Raw genomic sequence first — 14,928 nt, forward strand, 5'->3', positions numbered from 1 at the left:
AGCACGTACACTTCAGTCTTCTCTAACCTTCGAAAGACGCTACTTTTGAAGCAAACCGCCATTGTTGTACCAGTAAGTTTTCTGATCTCATTAATGGCAACCTATTTAACAAATAAAGTATGAAGAAAGTTCGCAATCCTTCACAACTACCAACCCAAACATCTTTGTTTGAGTTTTCGTTATCTATCAACCGTGTCCGGTAGACGCCATGAAGGATCCGACTCAGATCCAGTGTCCGTGTCCGTGTCGTGTCGTGTCGACACGGACACTTCGGCCTGAACAGGCGAGTCCAGGTAACACAGGATTACAGGAATTTGGGGGAAGTGGATTTGGGAAAGATGATGGATTACGGGTTATAAATACACATATATGTTTGTATATTATACAGAGAGATTAGGAGTTGATCTTTGCACTTTCTATTTTGTATTTTGTGATCCTTGATAGCTTTATTTCGAGCAACATGGTGGCGGCGGCAGTGCGGCAACGGTGGCTATGGTAGGGCTGTGAAATGGTGGTGGTGGGTGTGAACTGGTATGAGTATAGTTTCTAGAGTATTTTGGTCAATAAAAAATAGTTGTATTGGGTAAATTGGTAATTGAATGTGTCAAAGAACAATAATGTCAATTCACGACCATTGGGGTGTCTTTGTTAACTTTATCAAATCTAATGGGGTGTCTTTGTTCAAAAAACGACTAAGTTATATATGACTGTCAATAGGGTAAACTTCAGGGGGTGTCGTTGTAATTAATCCATAAAATTAATTAACTGATCACTTATCTTTGTTGATGTTTAAAATTAGAAATGTAATTTGGCATTCTATTTTATTTTGACAATTTTTTTTTAACTGTTAAGGACTTTTACGGGTGCAATGTGAGTCTTTTGAAAATTGAAAGACTTAATTACTCAATTAATAGTTAATGGTGTTTTTTACAACAAGTCAAAGGATGTTTACTATTTAGTGCACTTTTGCCTTGTCAAAAATGAAAGAGAGAAGAAAGAAAAAAAAAAAAAAAAAAAGTAATAAACAAATTAGAGGAAGGAAAATTCTAAAGTGAGGTAATTATGATATTGACGAGGATCTCATGTAGTTGTGGCCCTTTCCTCCACAACTGTTATGGTGTAGTCTACAACTATGTGACACCATACTAATGAAGTGTTAGGGGTGCATACTGTAACAACTCACTCCACCACATAGTATGATATTGTCCGCTTTGGGCCTGAGTCCGCACGGTTTTTGCTCTTGGGCTTCACCCCAAAAGGCCTCATACCAATTGGAGATGACACACTTACATATAAGCACTTCACCTTTCCCTCTACCCAGGCGATGTGGGACTTGTGCACCCGTAACTCACCAGTGTGGTAGCCTGTCAGTATCTCTCACACCCTCCCACGGCACACCCGCCCACAAGGTTATCACAATCCACCCCCCTTGGAGGCCCGACATCCTCGTCGGCACACTTCCGGCTGGGTCAGGCTCTGTTACCATTTGTAACAATCCACTCCACCACATGGTATGATATTGTCCACTTTGGACCTGAGCCCGCACGGTTTTTGCTCTTGAGCTTCACCCCAAAAGACCTCATACCAATTGGAGATGACACACTTACATTTGTACACCCGTAGCTCGCCAGTGTGGTAGCCTGTCAGTATCTCTCTCACCCGCCCACAGCACACCCGCCCACAAGGTCATCAGACACACGGTCTAGTTCGATATGGTTTCCGACTAAATCAAAATTCAACCGTTCCCAAAAAATTAGAATTGGGATCGGAACCGTTGGGACATAGAACTGAACCAAACCGTGAAACATCGACCCGGTTCAGTTCCATAGTTATCTAGATAAATTGAGGGGAAAATCTGTTTTACTTATTCGAAAAAAAAGGTACATTGTAGGAACAAACAAGATATTAACACCAAATTTTTGTGTAAATCAATTATTACACATCAGATTTACAAAAAAAAAAAAAAACACAATGGTTGGAGATGCTCTATAAGGATTTATATATAGTTATCCTTAATATTTAGCCATACTTTGGAGATTAATATGAGAATATATTTATCAGACCCTTCAACAAAGGAACCAAGACAAAATCTAGATTTATGGGTTAGCAATTTTTGAGTAGAAGCATTATGTGCACAGGGTCACACCCTCATAATCTTCAATGCAATTGATTTCCTTTTCAATCATGCTATCTTAGCTTTGTCATTCTTAATTTTCTAGTTTAATTCAAATCCTTTTTAGTTAATAATTTTAGTTTGATTCTATTTATTTTAGTAGTTATTTCCTTTTGAATGTATTCCTTTTGCAATATTAATTCTCATATTTTTCAGATTCTTGCAAATTCAATTCACGTTAACTCATTACTAGAAGCTACTTTGGGTTTTATTTCAATCTCAATTTTCATTTTAATTCAAATTTCAATTTCATTGCAATTCGTTCTTCCCTTCATAGTCCTTTTCACTTAAAAGGCAATTGAACCCATTAAAGAAAGTTCAATGTTCACTATTTCTACAATAGCCTGGTTAATTATTTTCCAAAAGAGACTCAGTTTGACCAAGATCTCTAACTTGAAGTTTTGAACTAGCCCATTGGTTCCGACACGTATTAGCCAATTTCTGAATACTTTTAAAGGGTCAACAGTTGGAAAGGAGCATTGTCTACTACTTCACTGTTCTCTGCATCAATTTTACAGCAAAATGAGTGTGCGCGCCTGAGAAATTATCTGATTCAATTATATATATATATATATATATATATATATATATTGTAGCAAATAGTGATATTATTAATAGGAAAAACAAAAGGACTGTGATTTGGAGATCACCTCTATGCTTACTGGGGATATGTTGTGAACTATTGAATCGTGCTGTTAATCCATTGACTGGTAAAGAAAATGACAGACAACTCTTTGCATGCACTAATAAAAATAGGATATTATTGTGACGGTGATTTACTCAAAATAAAACTTCAAAGATAATTTTTGTTATTGTTATTATTTTTCATGAGTCAAAGATAATTAACCTACCTGCATTATCTAAAGAAAAAGGGAGTTTATGACCCCTTTAAATAGCAAACACTGCCAGCAGGCCCAGCACACACCACTGTTTAAAACAGAAAAGTCCATTAAGCTTATTACACGTACTTTCTTAAATTACAACTATTGTTAGATAAAAACAATCTTATTTACGTAGATTTTGTCAAATATCTATTCTGAAACGACCCAAATTTGAAAACAAAAATGTCTACAAATACCCATACCTGTCCTCATAACACATTACCATTAGGACCATACCTCCTCTTCCTCCTCCATAACCATACCTCCAACAAGGTGAAGAAGAGAGCGCCTGCCCTCTTCTACCTTGTTCTCAACTTTGAGTAATTCGGTTTTTGTTTGCTACATCTTCGAGAATTCGCAAAGATGGCAGGACCAGACGCCCGTTTCAATTCCAAAACCACGGGTTATGTGTTTGCATGTTGGATTATTGCTGCCTTTGGTGGCTTAATGTTTGGTTATGACATAGGAATTTCTGGTATGTTTCATTTTGTCAATATTTCATAAACCAATTAATGTAATAGATATACATACAAATGTAAAAATATAGATATATTGTTGCATGCATGTATAGATTTTAATTAAGAATGAGCATGTAAGATGATGGCCTATTATATATCTTATAGAAATGATACAAAACTAACAAATTGTAGACTACACTAATTAGATGGCATTTGAAAATATTTATATATGATAAAGTTATTTTTGCTTTTCATGATTTTAGGGGGAGTGTCCGCTATGGACGATTTCTTGATCAAATTTTTCCCACAAATTCATGAAAAAAAGCTTCATGCAAAGGAAGACAATTACTGCAAGTACGATGATCAAATGCTCCAGCTTTTCACATCTTCCCTCTACCTCGCTGCACTAGTCGCCAGCTTCGGTGCATCAAAGGCCTGTACTGTATTAGGTCGCAAACCCACAATCCTAGTTGCATCAGCCTTTTTCTTGATCGGAGCCGGTTTAAGTGCAGGAGCTCAAGTTAAATGGATGCTCATTCTTGGGAGGATTTTTTTTGGAATTGGAGTAGGATTTGGCAATGAGGTATACATACATACATATATATATACATATTTTCATCGCAAATATGAATAGTATACTAAACTCGGATAAATGTAAAAAGTGTTACTATTAATCCAATGTTTCTTATTAAATTGAGTGCTTAAATATATACATACATTGCAGGCTGTTCCTGTGTTCTTGTCAGAGGTTGCACCGGTCCATCAACGTGGGGCTGTGAACATTCTCTTCCAACTCTTTATAACAATTGGAATTCTGATTGCAAATCTTGTGAACTATGCCACATCATCAATGCATCCATACGGATGGAGGGTATCTCTAGGAGTAGCAGCTGTTCCTGCCGTGGTCCTATTTTTTGGTTCATTGGTGATCACTGAAACACCGACGAGTCTGGTTGAACGCGGGAAGGATCATGTAGGTAAAGCAGCACTGAAGAAGATCAGGGGTGTGGACGATGTTGATGCTGAATTCGAACAGATTGTGGATGCCTGTGAGCAAGCCAAACTAGTCAAGCATCCATTCAGGAGCCTCATGAAGAAGCAGAGCATGCCCCCATTGATCATTGGCATTATGTTGCAAGTGTTCCAGCAGTTCACTGGTATTAATGCCATCATGTTCTACGCCCCCGTTCTATTCCAAACCATGGGATTCAAGAATGATGCTTCCTTACTGTCCGCAGTCATCACTGGGATTGTCAATGTGGGCAGCACTTTCGTTTCAATCATCTTTGTTGACAAGCTTGGAAGAAGAAAATTACTTCTCCAAGCTTGTGTCCAGATGTTAATATGCCAGGTACGTACCTTCATTGTCCAGCTTGAACTTAATTTCTCGACAATGGGCATTAGCCCAGATGGTATATATGATCTCTCATACCCAAGAGAGAGTTTGAGATTTCGAACCCTGCTAGAGGAAATATTGTGGGAGTGTGTGTGTTTACTTGAACTTTGGGTAGTAACTAGGTACTTACATTGGTGAATTGCAAATGCAGGTGGCAATTGGATCAATTTTGCATGTGCACTTGAAAGCCACAGGCTCAACACTTGACAAAGGACTAGCTGCTGTTGTGGTGGTGCTAGTGTGCTTGTATGTGATGTCGTTCGCGTGGTCATGGGGACCTCTAGGTTGGTTGATACCCAGTGAGACATTCCCTCTGGAGACGAGAACAGCAGGGTTTGCATTTGCTGTTAGCACCAACATGTTGTTCACATTCATCATTGCTCAGGCATTCTTGTCAATGCTGTGCCATATGAAAGCCTTTATATTCTTCTTCTTCTCGGCTTGGATTTTCATCATGGGGATGTTTGTGTTGTTCCTCTTGCCGGAGACAAAGGGTGTGCACATCGATTCCATGGCTGATAAGGTCTGGAAGCAACATCCAGTCTGGAAGAAGTTTATGGACTAGTTAAGTCAAGTCCAGAAAATTAAATTGTCTGAATATCACAACTTGTGACAATGAAATTGTAGCCTCTTTGCTTTGAAGCTTTCTGTTTGAAATTTGTTAATGTTCATGGAAAAAAAAATGTTGGTTCAAATGCTTAAAATCATAATCCAATCTTTATATATTACCATGTGAGTCTGTTTGTTGGATGATGCTTTATAACAATTATTACTTAATTTATTGAATAATTCGAAAATTAGATATGGATCAGGCTGGCATACTCAAAAAATTGCTGATATTGTTGCATTCTAGCCTATGAAAAGGATGGGTCCATTACAATATTTTCAGTAATGTACGGTACTGCAATCAACAAAATGATGAACAAAATTGTGATACTTCTATATATATATATATATATATATATATATATATATATATATATATATATGCTGTAATACAGGTCAATTTTGTAACTTTTAAATGAGTGTTTTTCTCGCCTATAATGTTTACTTTTAAGATATTGAATTAAACCATTTTTAAAAAAAATATGTGATAATTAAATGTCTAATATCATCTACCAAGTAAACTCAGAGCCAACTTTAGACACATTTCTACACATTATATACTTAATTTCAAGCAAGTTGTTAGTTCCAGATAGTTGGTATGGTAATTTTGCAATACAGGTTGATTTATATATGCCACAAATTTTTTCCATTACATGTTGGAAAGTAAATGAACGCGAGGTAAAATTTGGTTTAGTTTTTCCCTAACTTAATAAGTATTATAGTCTTTTATATTATTGAAATAAATAGTAAAAAATATTTCAATATTTAATAATTACTAAAATATTTCAAACAAAGTATTATATCCGAATATATTCGTTTTTATATATTTTTTACATCATATCCTACATTTACAACACCCTATTTTACTAACTATATAATAGGCAATTGTTTACTCAATAAAAATGTGTCATATAATAAAATTAGCCCTAATATTGCTTGCTTTGTAGGCTTTGTGTAGTGAAGGGCCGGCTATATGGGTAGGTATGGGCCTTTCACTTGAAACGGACAGGCGGCCCATAAATACCGTTGCGCATAGCCCATGCTCGATGACTTCTAGGGACGTAAGGCATGGCTCTAACACGTCTCCGCATGCCCGTGCCAATCCGATTAAGGCGCCAAACAATACGCCACTTAATCACTGCGTATAATCTCTGTTCTTTGTATAAAATGTAACATAATATATATGGACAATACTTAGCTACTGACCGGTAGGATGAAGTTACTCATTCTTACGTGATCCAATAACAAAATAATACATCACTTTTAATAATAAAATAATTTACACCTTTCTCTGCTTTTTCAGATCAACTATTAAATAAACTCATATATAGTGTTTTTATATATGAATTATTTTATAATTAAATGTAATGTGTTATTTTATTATTGGATCATAGTATCACTAATTTTTTACTTGAAAATCATTTTTCAATGTCAAAGTAATAAATGTCGATTTGTTGGATCCCCAGAATTCTAAAAGGCAAGATTGAGGAGATAAAGTAATAAATGTCGAATCCTCAGAATTCTAAAACAAGATTGAGGAGATAAGTAATAAATGTCCAATTGTTGGACCACCAGAATTCTAAACGGTAAGATTGAGGAGATAAGTAATAAATGTCGGCGAGATTGAGGAGATAAGTAAAAATACAAGATTATTGGTACAGTTTTGTTGAATCCTTTTCCATTCGGAAGACACATTTCCGAACAAAAGTGATTAACAAACAGCAAGGATAACAATATTATTAGTACAGTTTCAACTAATCCCTATTTTAGGACGTAAACAAATACTCATAAGCTATATATGCTTTCATATTTTTGTGTTATCCAATAACTAGGATTGGTTTGATTTTTGGTGGTTATCCTAATTTAGTCATTAGGAACAGTCTTATTCCGATTTTTCATATTTCTAGTGTGCAAAATTGGGTAGTTTTTAGGATTTCTATACATATATAAATATTAGTTATAAGTATTCTTAAAATTATCATTATTTATCAATAAGAAATCAATTTTCTTATTACTCAGCTTTATAAATTCGAAATTGTCCTAGTTGTTTGCTTGCTTTCACATGGAGCAATTGATGAAATGCACTACTTGTACTATTAAAAATCTTCAATCAACAAATTAGTAAAAGCATATTCTTGAATTTTCTTTCCATTTCCAATAAAACAAACGGGTACAGATAATTCTGCTAATTCAACACAAGAATATTGACCTCCCAAACATTTCCATGGAAAGAAAAGAAGAATTAAAAATGCTAAACAAAAAATAATTATATTGGGGGAGTGTCTAGGCAAATTTCTATCTAGGCCATGACAAATGCCTCCAATTCCCGACCCCCAAATCATCAATCCATGAACTTTCTCCACACCGGATGTTGCTTCCACACCCTCTCGTTCATGACATCGATGGGGACACCCTTTGTTTCCGGCAACAGGAACACCACAAACAACCCCATCACGAAAATCCAAGCCGAGAAGAAGAAGAATATGAAAGCTTTCATATGGCACAACATTGACAAGAATGCCTGAGCAATGAGGAAAGTGAACAACATGTTGGTGCTCACAGCAAATGCAAACCCTGCTGTTCTCGTCTCCACTGGGAATGTCTCACTAGGTATCAACCAACCTAGAGGTCCCCATGACCACGCAAACGACATCACATACATACACACCAGCACCACCACAACAGCAGCTAGTCCTTTGCTAAGTGTCGACCCTGTGGCTTTCAAGTGAACATGCAAAATTGATCCAATTGCCACCTGAGATTTTTTCAAATTAAAAAATATAAGTACCTACTTAATTTTCTGGAAGTTCAAGTAAACGCGCACACATTCACAATAATCAAGGTATGTACCTGGCATATGAACATCTGGACACAAGCTTGAAGAAGTAATTTTCTCCTTCCAAGCTTGTCAACTGCGTAGATGGACACGAAAGTGCTGCCCACATTGACAAGTCCAGTGATGACGGAGGACAGCAACGATGCATCATTCTTGAACCCGACAGTCTGGAACAGAACTGGCGCATAGAACATGATGGCATTAATCCCAGTGAACTGCTGGAACACTTGCATCAAAATGCCAATGATCAACGGAGGCCTGCTCTCGCGCTTCATGAGCTTCTTGAACGGATGCTTCACTTGTTTGGCTTCCTCGCAGGCCATCAAGATTTGTTGGTATTCAGCATCAACGTTGTCCACACCCCTGATCTTCTTCAGTGCTGCTTTACCCTTTTGTTCCTTCCCGCGCTCCGCCAGGCTCGTCGGTGTTTCACTGATCACCAATGAGCCCAACAATAGGATCAATGCAGGAATACCTGCTAGCCCTAGAGATAGCCTCCATCCATGTGGATGAATCTTTGACGTGCCGTAGTTCACCAGATTTGCAATCAGAATTCCAATTGTTACAAAGAGTTGGAAGAGAATGTTGACAGCACCACGATGCTGGACCGGTGCAATCTCTGACAAGAACACTGGAACAGACTGCAAAAACAATCCAAATTTAGTATTCATATTAGAAAAAGAGAAAAGTGCAAAAAAGACCCCTGAATTATAAAAAAAATTCTTCTAAATTATTATTTTGTTGCAGTTTACTCCAGTAGCAAAGATTCCGGCACCGAAAAACCAAAAGACTCTGTTACCCTTACAGAAAAAGGGCACAGTTTCAAACTTTATAGACTTAAAACATGCTGACATGGACCGTGAAATCTCAATAACCAATTAAATAGGGACAACACACCATTCAGCTTGGTGACCTGGTATGTGTATATTACATTAACGCATTTTAGAGAGAGAAAGAGGAGCCATAGATGGTAACAGGGGCAGAAGATGAAGAATAATTGAAGGGTCTTTATAAGAGAGAAATAGCAACAGAGGTTGAAGGAGAAATAGGAATTCAAATTTGATTTTTTTCGCATTGGATGGATAAACCCCCGTCTTCTTCTTAGATGCTTGAACCTAGGGCATGAAGTTGTAGAGTTTTTTCTTTTGTCAAATAAGTTGCAGAGATGGAAATTATATTTTCAGTGTTTCTGGATTACCAAATTAAATTAGTTATTACCATAATTTACCTGTATATATATGGTTTGGATTACCAATTATTTTTTTTTTGTTTTTCCTTGCAATAGAACTGGAGTGACAATTTTTTTTCTCCCTTTTTTTTCTGGCAACAAAAGGGCATTACGGGCTTATATATATATATATATCTGTAGAGAGAGAAAGTTCTGCTAGAGAGAAAAATTGTATATATATATCTATCTGTAGAGAGAGAAAGTTCTGCTAGAGAGAGAAATTGTATATATATATATATATTTATATATCTCTATCTATAGAGAGAGAAAGTTCTGCTAGAGACATAAATTGGGAGAAGGTCTAAGAACCCAAAATTGACATGACAGCAACGAAAAATCCGTTTAAATGATGGCTTCCAACACTATATATATATATATCATACAGATAGAGGGAGGGAGAGAGAGGGGTTTAGGTAGAAATAGATGAACAGAAAGAGGAAGAAGATGAACAGTAACCATAACGCGTGTTTGGGTGTTAATATAATTTGTGTTTTTTAAGAGGGGCAAATTAGACTTTTCAAATTTATAAGGACAATATTGTCCATATTTTTATATATCATATCACGACACGTGCTCCGATGACGGTCAAATTTTGGTCGGCTGTTCACCAAATTGTATAGTTCAGAGGTTAGTTGTATTTTTGATAGTTCAGGCAGATATAGCAAAAGTTATATAATCCGACAAAATCATCCGACAATCAGACTAATTCAACTGTTGTTTCATGTGAGCATATCCTCCACTCATATAAAAACAGTCAGAAATGTATATATATGTATACCTCATTGCCAAATCCGACTCCGACGCCAAAAAGAATTCGGCCAACAATGAGCATCCATTTAGCTTGAGCTGCTGCACTTACAATGGCACCAGCCAAGAAAAAGGCTGATGCAATGAGGATTGTGGGTTTGCGACCCAATTTAGTACAAGCCTTTGAAGCGCCAAAGCTCGAGACTAGTGCAGCAAGGTAGAGGGAAGATGTGAAAAGCTGGAGCAATTGATCGTCGTATTTGCAGTAATTGTCTTCCTTTGCGTGAAGCTTTTTCTCATGGACTTTTGGGAAAAATTTTATCAAGAAATCATCAAACGCAGTCACTCCCCCTAAAACCAACCACAATCAATCAAAACAAAATTTCCCCTTATAAAAACTGATATATATACATATATATATATATATATGATAGTCATTTAATTTTGTATAAATGATATCAAGATTATAGCACTTTTTTTCCTTAACTAGAGAGTTTCATTTAATTTTGTATAAATGATATCAAGATTATAGCACTTTTTTTCCTTAACTAGAGAGTTTAATCTGAAAATCTATATATATATATATATATTAAATGCATATATATATATATATATATAGATAGTCATTTAATTTTGTATAAATGATATCAAGATTATAGCACCTTTTTTCCTTATCTAGAGAGTTTAATCTGAAAATCTATATATATATATATATATATATATATATACGATAGTCATTTAATTTTGTATAAATGATATCAAGATTATAGCTCCTTTTTTTTCCTTAACTAGAGAGTTTAATCTGAAAATCTATATATATATTAAATGCATATATATATATATATATATATATATATATATATATATATATATTGTAAATTAAGGATAAATAACAAACTGGTTAGCATTTTTACTTTGAAAAAAAAATAATTCGTAATAAAAAAATTCACCCAACAAAAAATGGAGTTATGTATTCATTTGTGTGTATATCTATATCGGTTAGAGTAAAAACATTAAACATACCTGAAATTCCAATATCATAACCAAACATTAAACCTCCAAAGGCTGCAAGAATCCAACACGCTACCACATAAAATGTGATTTTTGAATTGAACACCGGACTACCTGTTTTTTCCATTTCCATCTTTGCTTTTCTTAACTATCCAAGATCTACAAAACACAAAATTTAATCCTTTTTTGGGTCAATAAAACGTAATTTGCACACCCAGAATATAAACAACATATATGTAAAAATGTTGCTAAGAAAAAGGATCGATGCCAGCGGTGGAGATGCAGAGTGATGAGAGAAAGGGGTTCTTTCTTTCTCCCTTGCTCTGCAACCTGTTTGGTTACGAAAGAGTTTTACACTAACATAAGATAATGAGAATGAGAGAAATAATGAGAGTTTTTATAATGAAACTAATTACTAATTTGGAATGCCTTAGAGTCGGATAATTAGTGGATTAACAAAGGCTGTTGGAGAATTGATGATTTCTCAGAAAAAGGAAGAAATCTTAATTAATTATTAGTATTAATTTTTACAGGAATCATTTCTTTAATAATCTTTTTTACTGGATTACGCACCATTAATACATATTCATCCACCACGTTATCCTTTTATTCAATTTTGTCTCTTGCAATTTTAAATTCAAAAACAAAATTAATTTCAAATGATGAAATGGAAGGTTAAGAATGAATCTATCTTGTGTTGGAGAATGAAAGGCAATGCCATGATTTGTGGCCAATGCACTACATATCTACGTCCCTATCATTTTGGTTTAGACTAAAATATACACTGAATCTATTTATATAAAGTTGGTTGGGAAAATCTACTTTGGATAACCGGGTTCGGGTGGGGAGGTGCCCTTTCAGGTCTTCGAAAATTAGTCGAGTTGTTGAGTGGTCCTAAAGATTCGTGTCATTCCGGACATCCGAGTTAACAAAAAAAAAAAAAAAGTTGGTTTGGAAAAACAATATGTAGTGGTGAAAATGGGGAGGCCTGCAAAGTCAAACACATGTATGATTATAGTAATGCACGATTCTAGAAATGTCCCTATTAGTGAGTATGATCAGATACTTTAATTGTAAGATATATATACATATATATATGCTCTTTCACAAATACACCAAGAATACGTACTTGACCGTAATGTAATGGGCGTATTAGTGGATATGATCTGATACTTTAATGGTAAGACATTTATAAGCACATTCACGCACACACTAAGGATATCAAGATTATAGCACTTTTTTTTATTGGATTACGCACCATTAATACATATTCAGCCACCACGTCATCCTTTTATTCAATTTTATCTCTTACAATTTTAAATTTAAAAACAAAATTAATTTTAAATGATGAAATGAAAGATTGAGAATGAATCTAATTTTGCGTTGGAGAATTGAAGGCAATACCATGATTTGTGACCAATGCACTACATATCTACGAGACTACGGCCCTACCATTTTCGTCTATATTTAAATATAAACTGAATTTATTGATATAAAAAGTTGGTTGGGAAAAACAATATGTAGTGCTGAAAATGGGGAGGCCTGCATAGTCAACACGAGTATGATTATAGTAATGCATGATTTTAGGAAAGTCCCTCTATTAGTGAATATGATCAGATAGTACAAAAAAATAATAATAATAATAATAAATAATTAAAAAAAAAATCAAATACTTTAATTGTAATATATATATATATATATACACACAAATGCACCTTCACAAATACACCAAGGATACGTACTTGACCGCAATGTAATGTGCCTATTAGTAAATATGATCTGATAATTTAACGGTAAGGTATATATAAGCACTTTCACGCACACAGTAAGGATGCATACTTGGCCCATCACCATCCTCTCGCACAATTGGTAAGGCATATGCACGCGCGCACACACACTAAGGATGCATACTTGGCCCACCACCATCCTCTCGCACCATTGGAGTCATTGGACCATCCTCACTACTTAAAAAATTGGTTGTCCGAATTTTGTTTCATCTGGGTCACAACGCGACCCGGTTTTGACCTGAAATTTTCACTCTGTGTGGGTCTAAGTCCACCAAAGCCACTGGGTTCAGACAGGGTGGCTGGAGTCTTAGCCAAGTTAGTTGGTTGTTCATATATATATATATATATATATATATAACGGGTAAGTGGCATAGCGATATCAGAATTTTATTTTTTAAAAAGAGATTAAGGGTTCAAATCTTTATGGAGACATGTGTGTATGAATATCAACTATGAAAAAAAAATAATAAAAATATTTTGGACTCACCGTTACATTTCTTTGTTAGTTGAGCTTTAATAATAAAAGAAAATATAATTTGTGATTTTATTACGAAAATGTTAACATTATGAATCTATTAATGTTATGCTGCTTAGTATAATTTTCTTAATATAGAAAAGAGAAAAAAAATAGAAAAACAAATGATTATAGAATCCAAACTTTAATATAACTTAATAATTTAAATTCAATCTTAGTAAGTATATATCTTCTTTTGGGACTCTTTCTATTAAATTTTCAAATAATTAAAACCAGAAGTTACAAATTTTTACCATGAATGAGTAATCTCTTTTTGATGAATAAGAACCCTAATTTACATAATTCATTTAAGACTTTTTATAATTATATTTTGATTTGGTATTTTTTAATTACGATTAAATTTTAAAGAAATACCCAACAAAGATATAGAGTTGTTGAAAAACATAGAGAGGGTATAAGAGAATATATATATATATATTATATACACACACTCCTATATATATTTGACACTTGTATATATATATATATTGAAAAAGATTAGTGGAGGAAAACAAATTAAAGATAGAGAGAGAAAACCTAGTGTAATTATTCATTCTTTCCTTTTTTTTCTTCAATTGGACAATTCCATTCTTGTTTGCTAAAATAGGAAACACACATATGTACTATGTATTAAATTAAAGAATATTAATGAGTGTAATATATTTTAAATTAAAGAATATTAATGTCTCTTTAGATATCGCCTCATCAAATTGAAGATCAAATATGGAATTTTAATTCGAAATGTGTAGCACTGCTCTTTTTTCTCCTCTTTCATTTAAATTTTTTTTTTCTCTTCTCCAGTTAGTACTCATTACAATTTACAATTTCACTATATATGTCATTCCGTCAAAAGATTTTAAATACATTTTTATTGTAATGAAGAATTTGTTGAAACATTGGAGCAAATTTTTTGAAATAAGTTTCTATTGTTTTATAACTTCAAATATTTTATAATTTTATTAATTTTTGTTGTCATAAACTTATATATTTTGCTTGTGAGTTGTTATCATTTTTATTTATATTATTGAATGTGTCTAGTAGTTAGCACAAAGCTAATTAACTAGCGATGGAACTAGAGACTGAAAAATTTTTAGTGCTAAGTTTAAAAATCACGAAAGAAATAATGAGCATATTTGATATAGGTATGAATATCAAAAGACCACTTTATATTTTTCGTCCAAGGCTACAAATTATATTAAGCTGCTACTGGGTTAAGAGGTAATAACTCCGAGAAAAAAAATTTGACTAGTTTTTCGGTTTGCAATTTCTGAATCTTGTTTAGAGTTCTCTT

The 14,928-nt window shown here is 34.2% G+C and overlaps 2 protein-coding genes across 2 annotated transcripts; one reads left to right on the forward strand and one right to left on the reverse strand.

Annotated features, from left to right (window-relative positions):
• Nucleotides 1-3,297: 3,297 nt before the first annotated feature.
• LOC132275138 (sugar transport protein 8-like) lies at nt 3,298-5,585 on the forward strand. Its single transcript, XM_059776544.1, has 4 exons — nt 3,298-3,529; nt 3,776-4,095; nt 4,237-4,863; nt 5,060-5,585. The coding sequence occupies exons 1-4, from the start codon at nt 3,418-3,420 to the stop codon at nt 5,471-5,473; spliced, it is 1,473 nt and encodes a 490-aa protein (XP_059632527.1). The 5' UTR covers nt 3,298-3,417; the 3' UTR covers nt 5,474-5,585.
• A 2,100-nt stretch (nt 5,586-7,685) lies between these two features.
• On the reverse strand, nt 7,686-11,869 carry LOC132275137 (sugar transport protein 8-like). Its single transcript, XM_059776543.1, has 4 exons — nt 11,349-11,869; nt 10,357-10,676; nt 8,365-8,991; nt 7,686-8,269 (listed from the first exon to the last, which is right to left on the reverse strand). The coding sequence occupies exons 1-4, from the start codon at nt 11,467-11,469 to the stop codon at nt 7,856-7,858; spliced, it is 1,482 nt and encodes a 493-aa protein (XP_059632526.1). The 5' UTR covers nt 11,470-11,869; the 3' UTR covers nt 7,686-7,855.
• Nucleotides 11,870-14,928: the final 3,059 nt, after the last annotated feature.

This window comes from Cornus florida, unplaced genomic scaffold, assembly GCF_030987335.1.
Source record: "Cornus florida cultivar Cherokee Brave unplaced genomic scaffold, ASM3098733v1 CherokeeBrave_3.0.0_Hap2_Chr09, whole genome shotgun sequence".
Lineage (NCBI taxonomy): Eukaryota > Viridiplantae > Streptophyta > Magnoliopsida > Cornales > Cornaceae > Cornus > Cornus florida.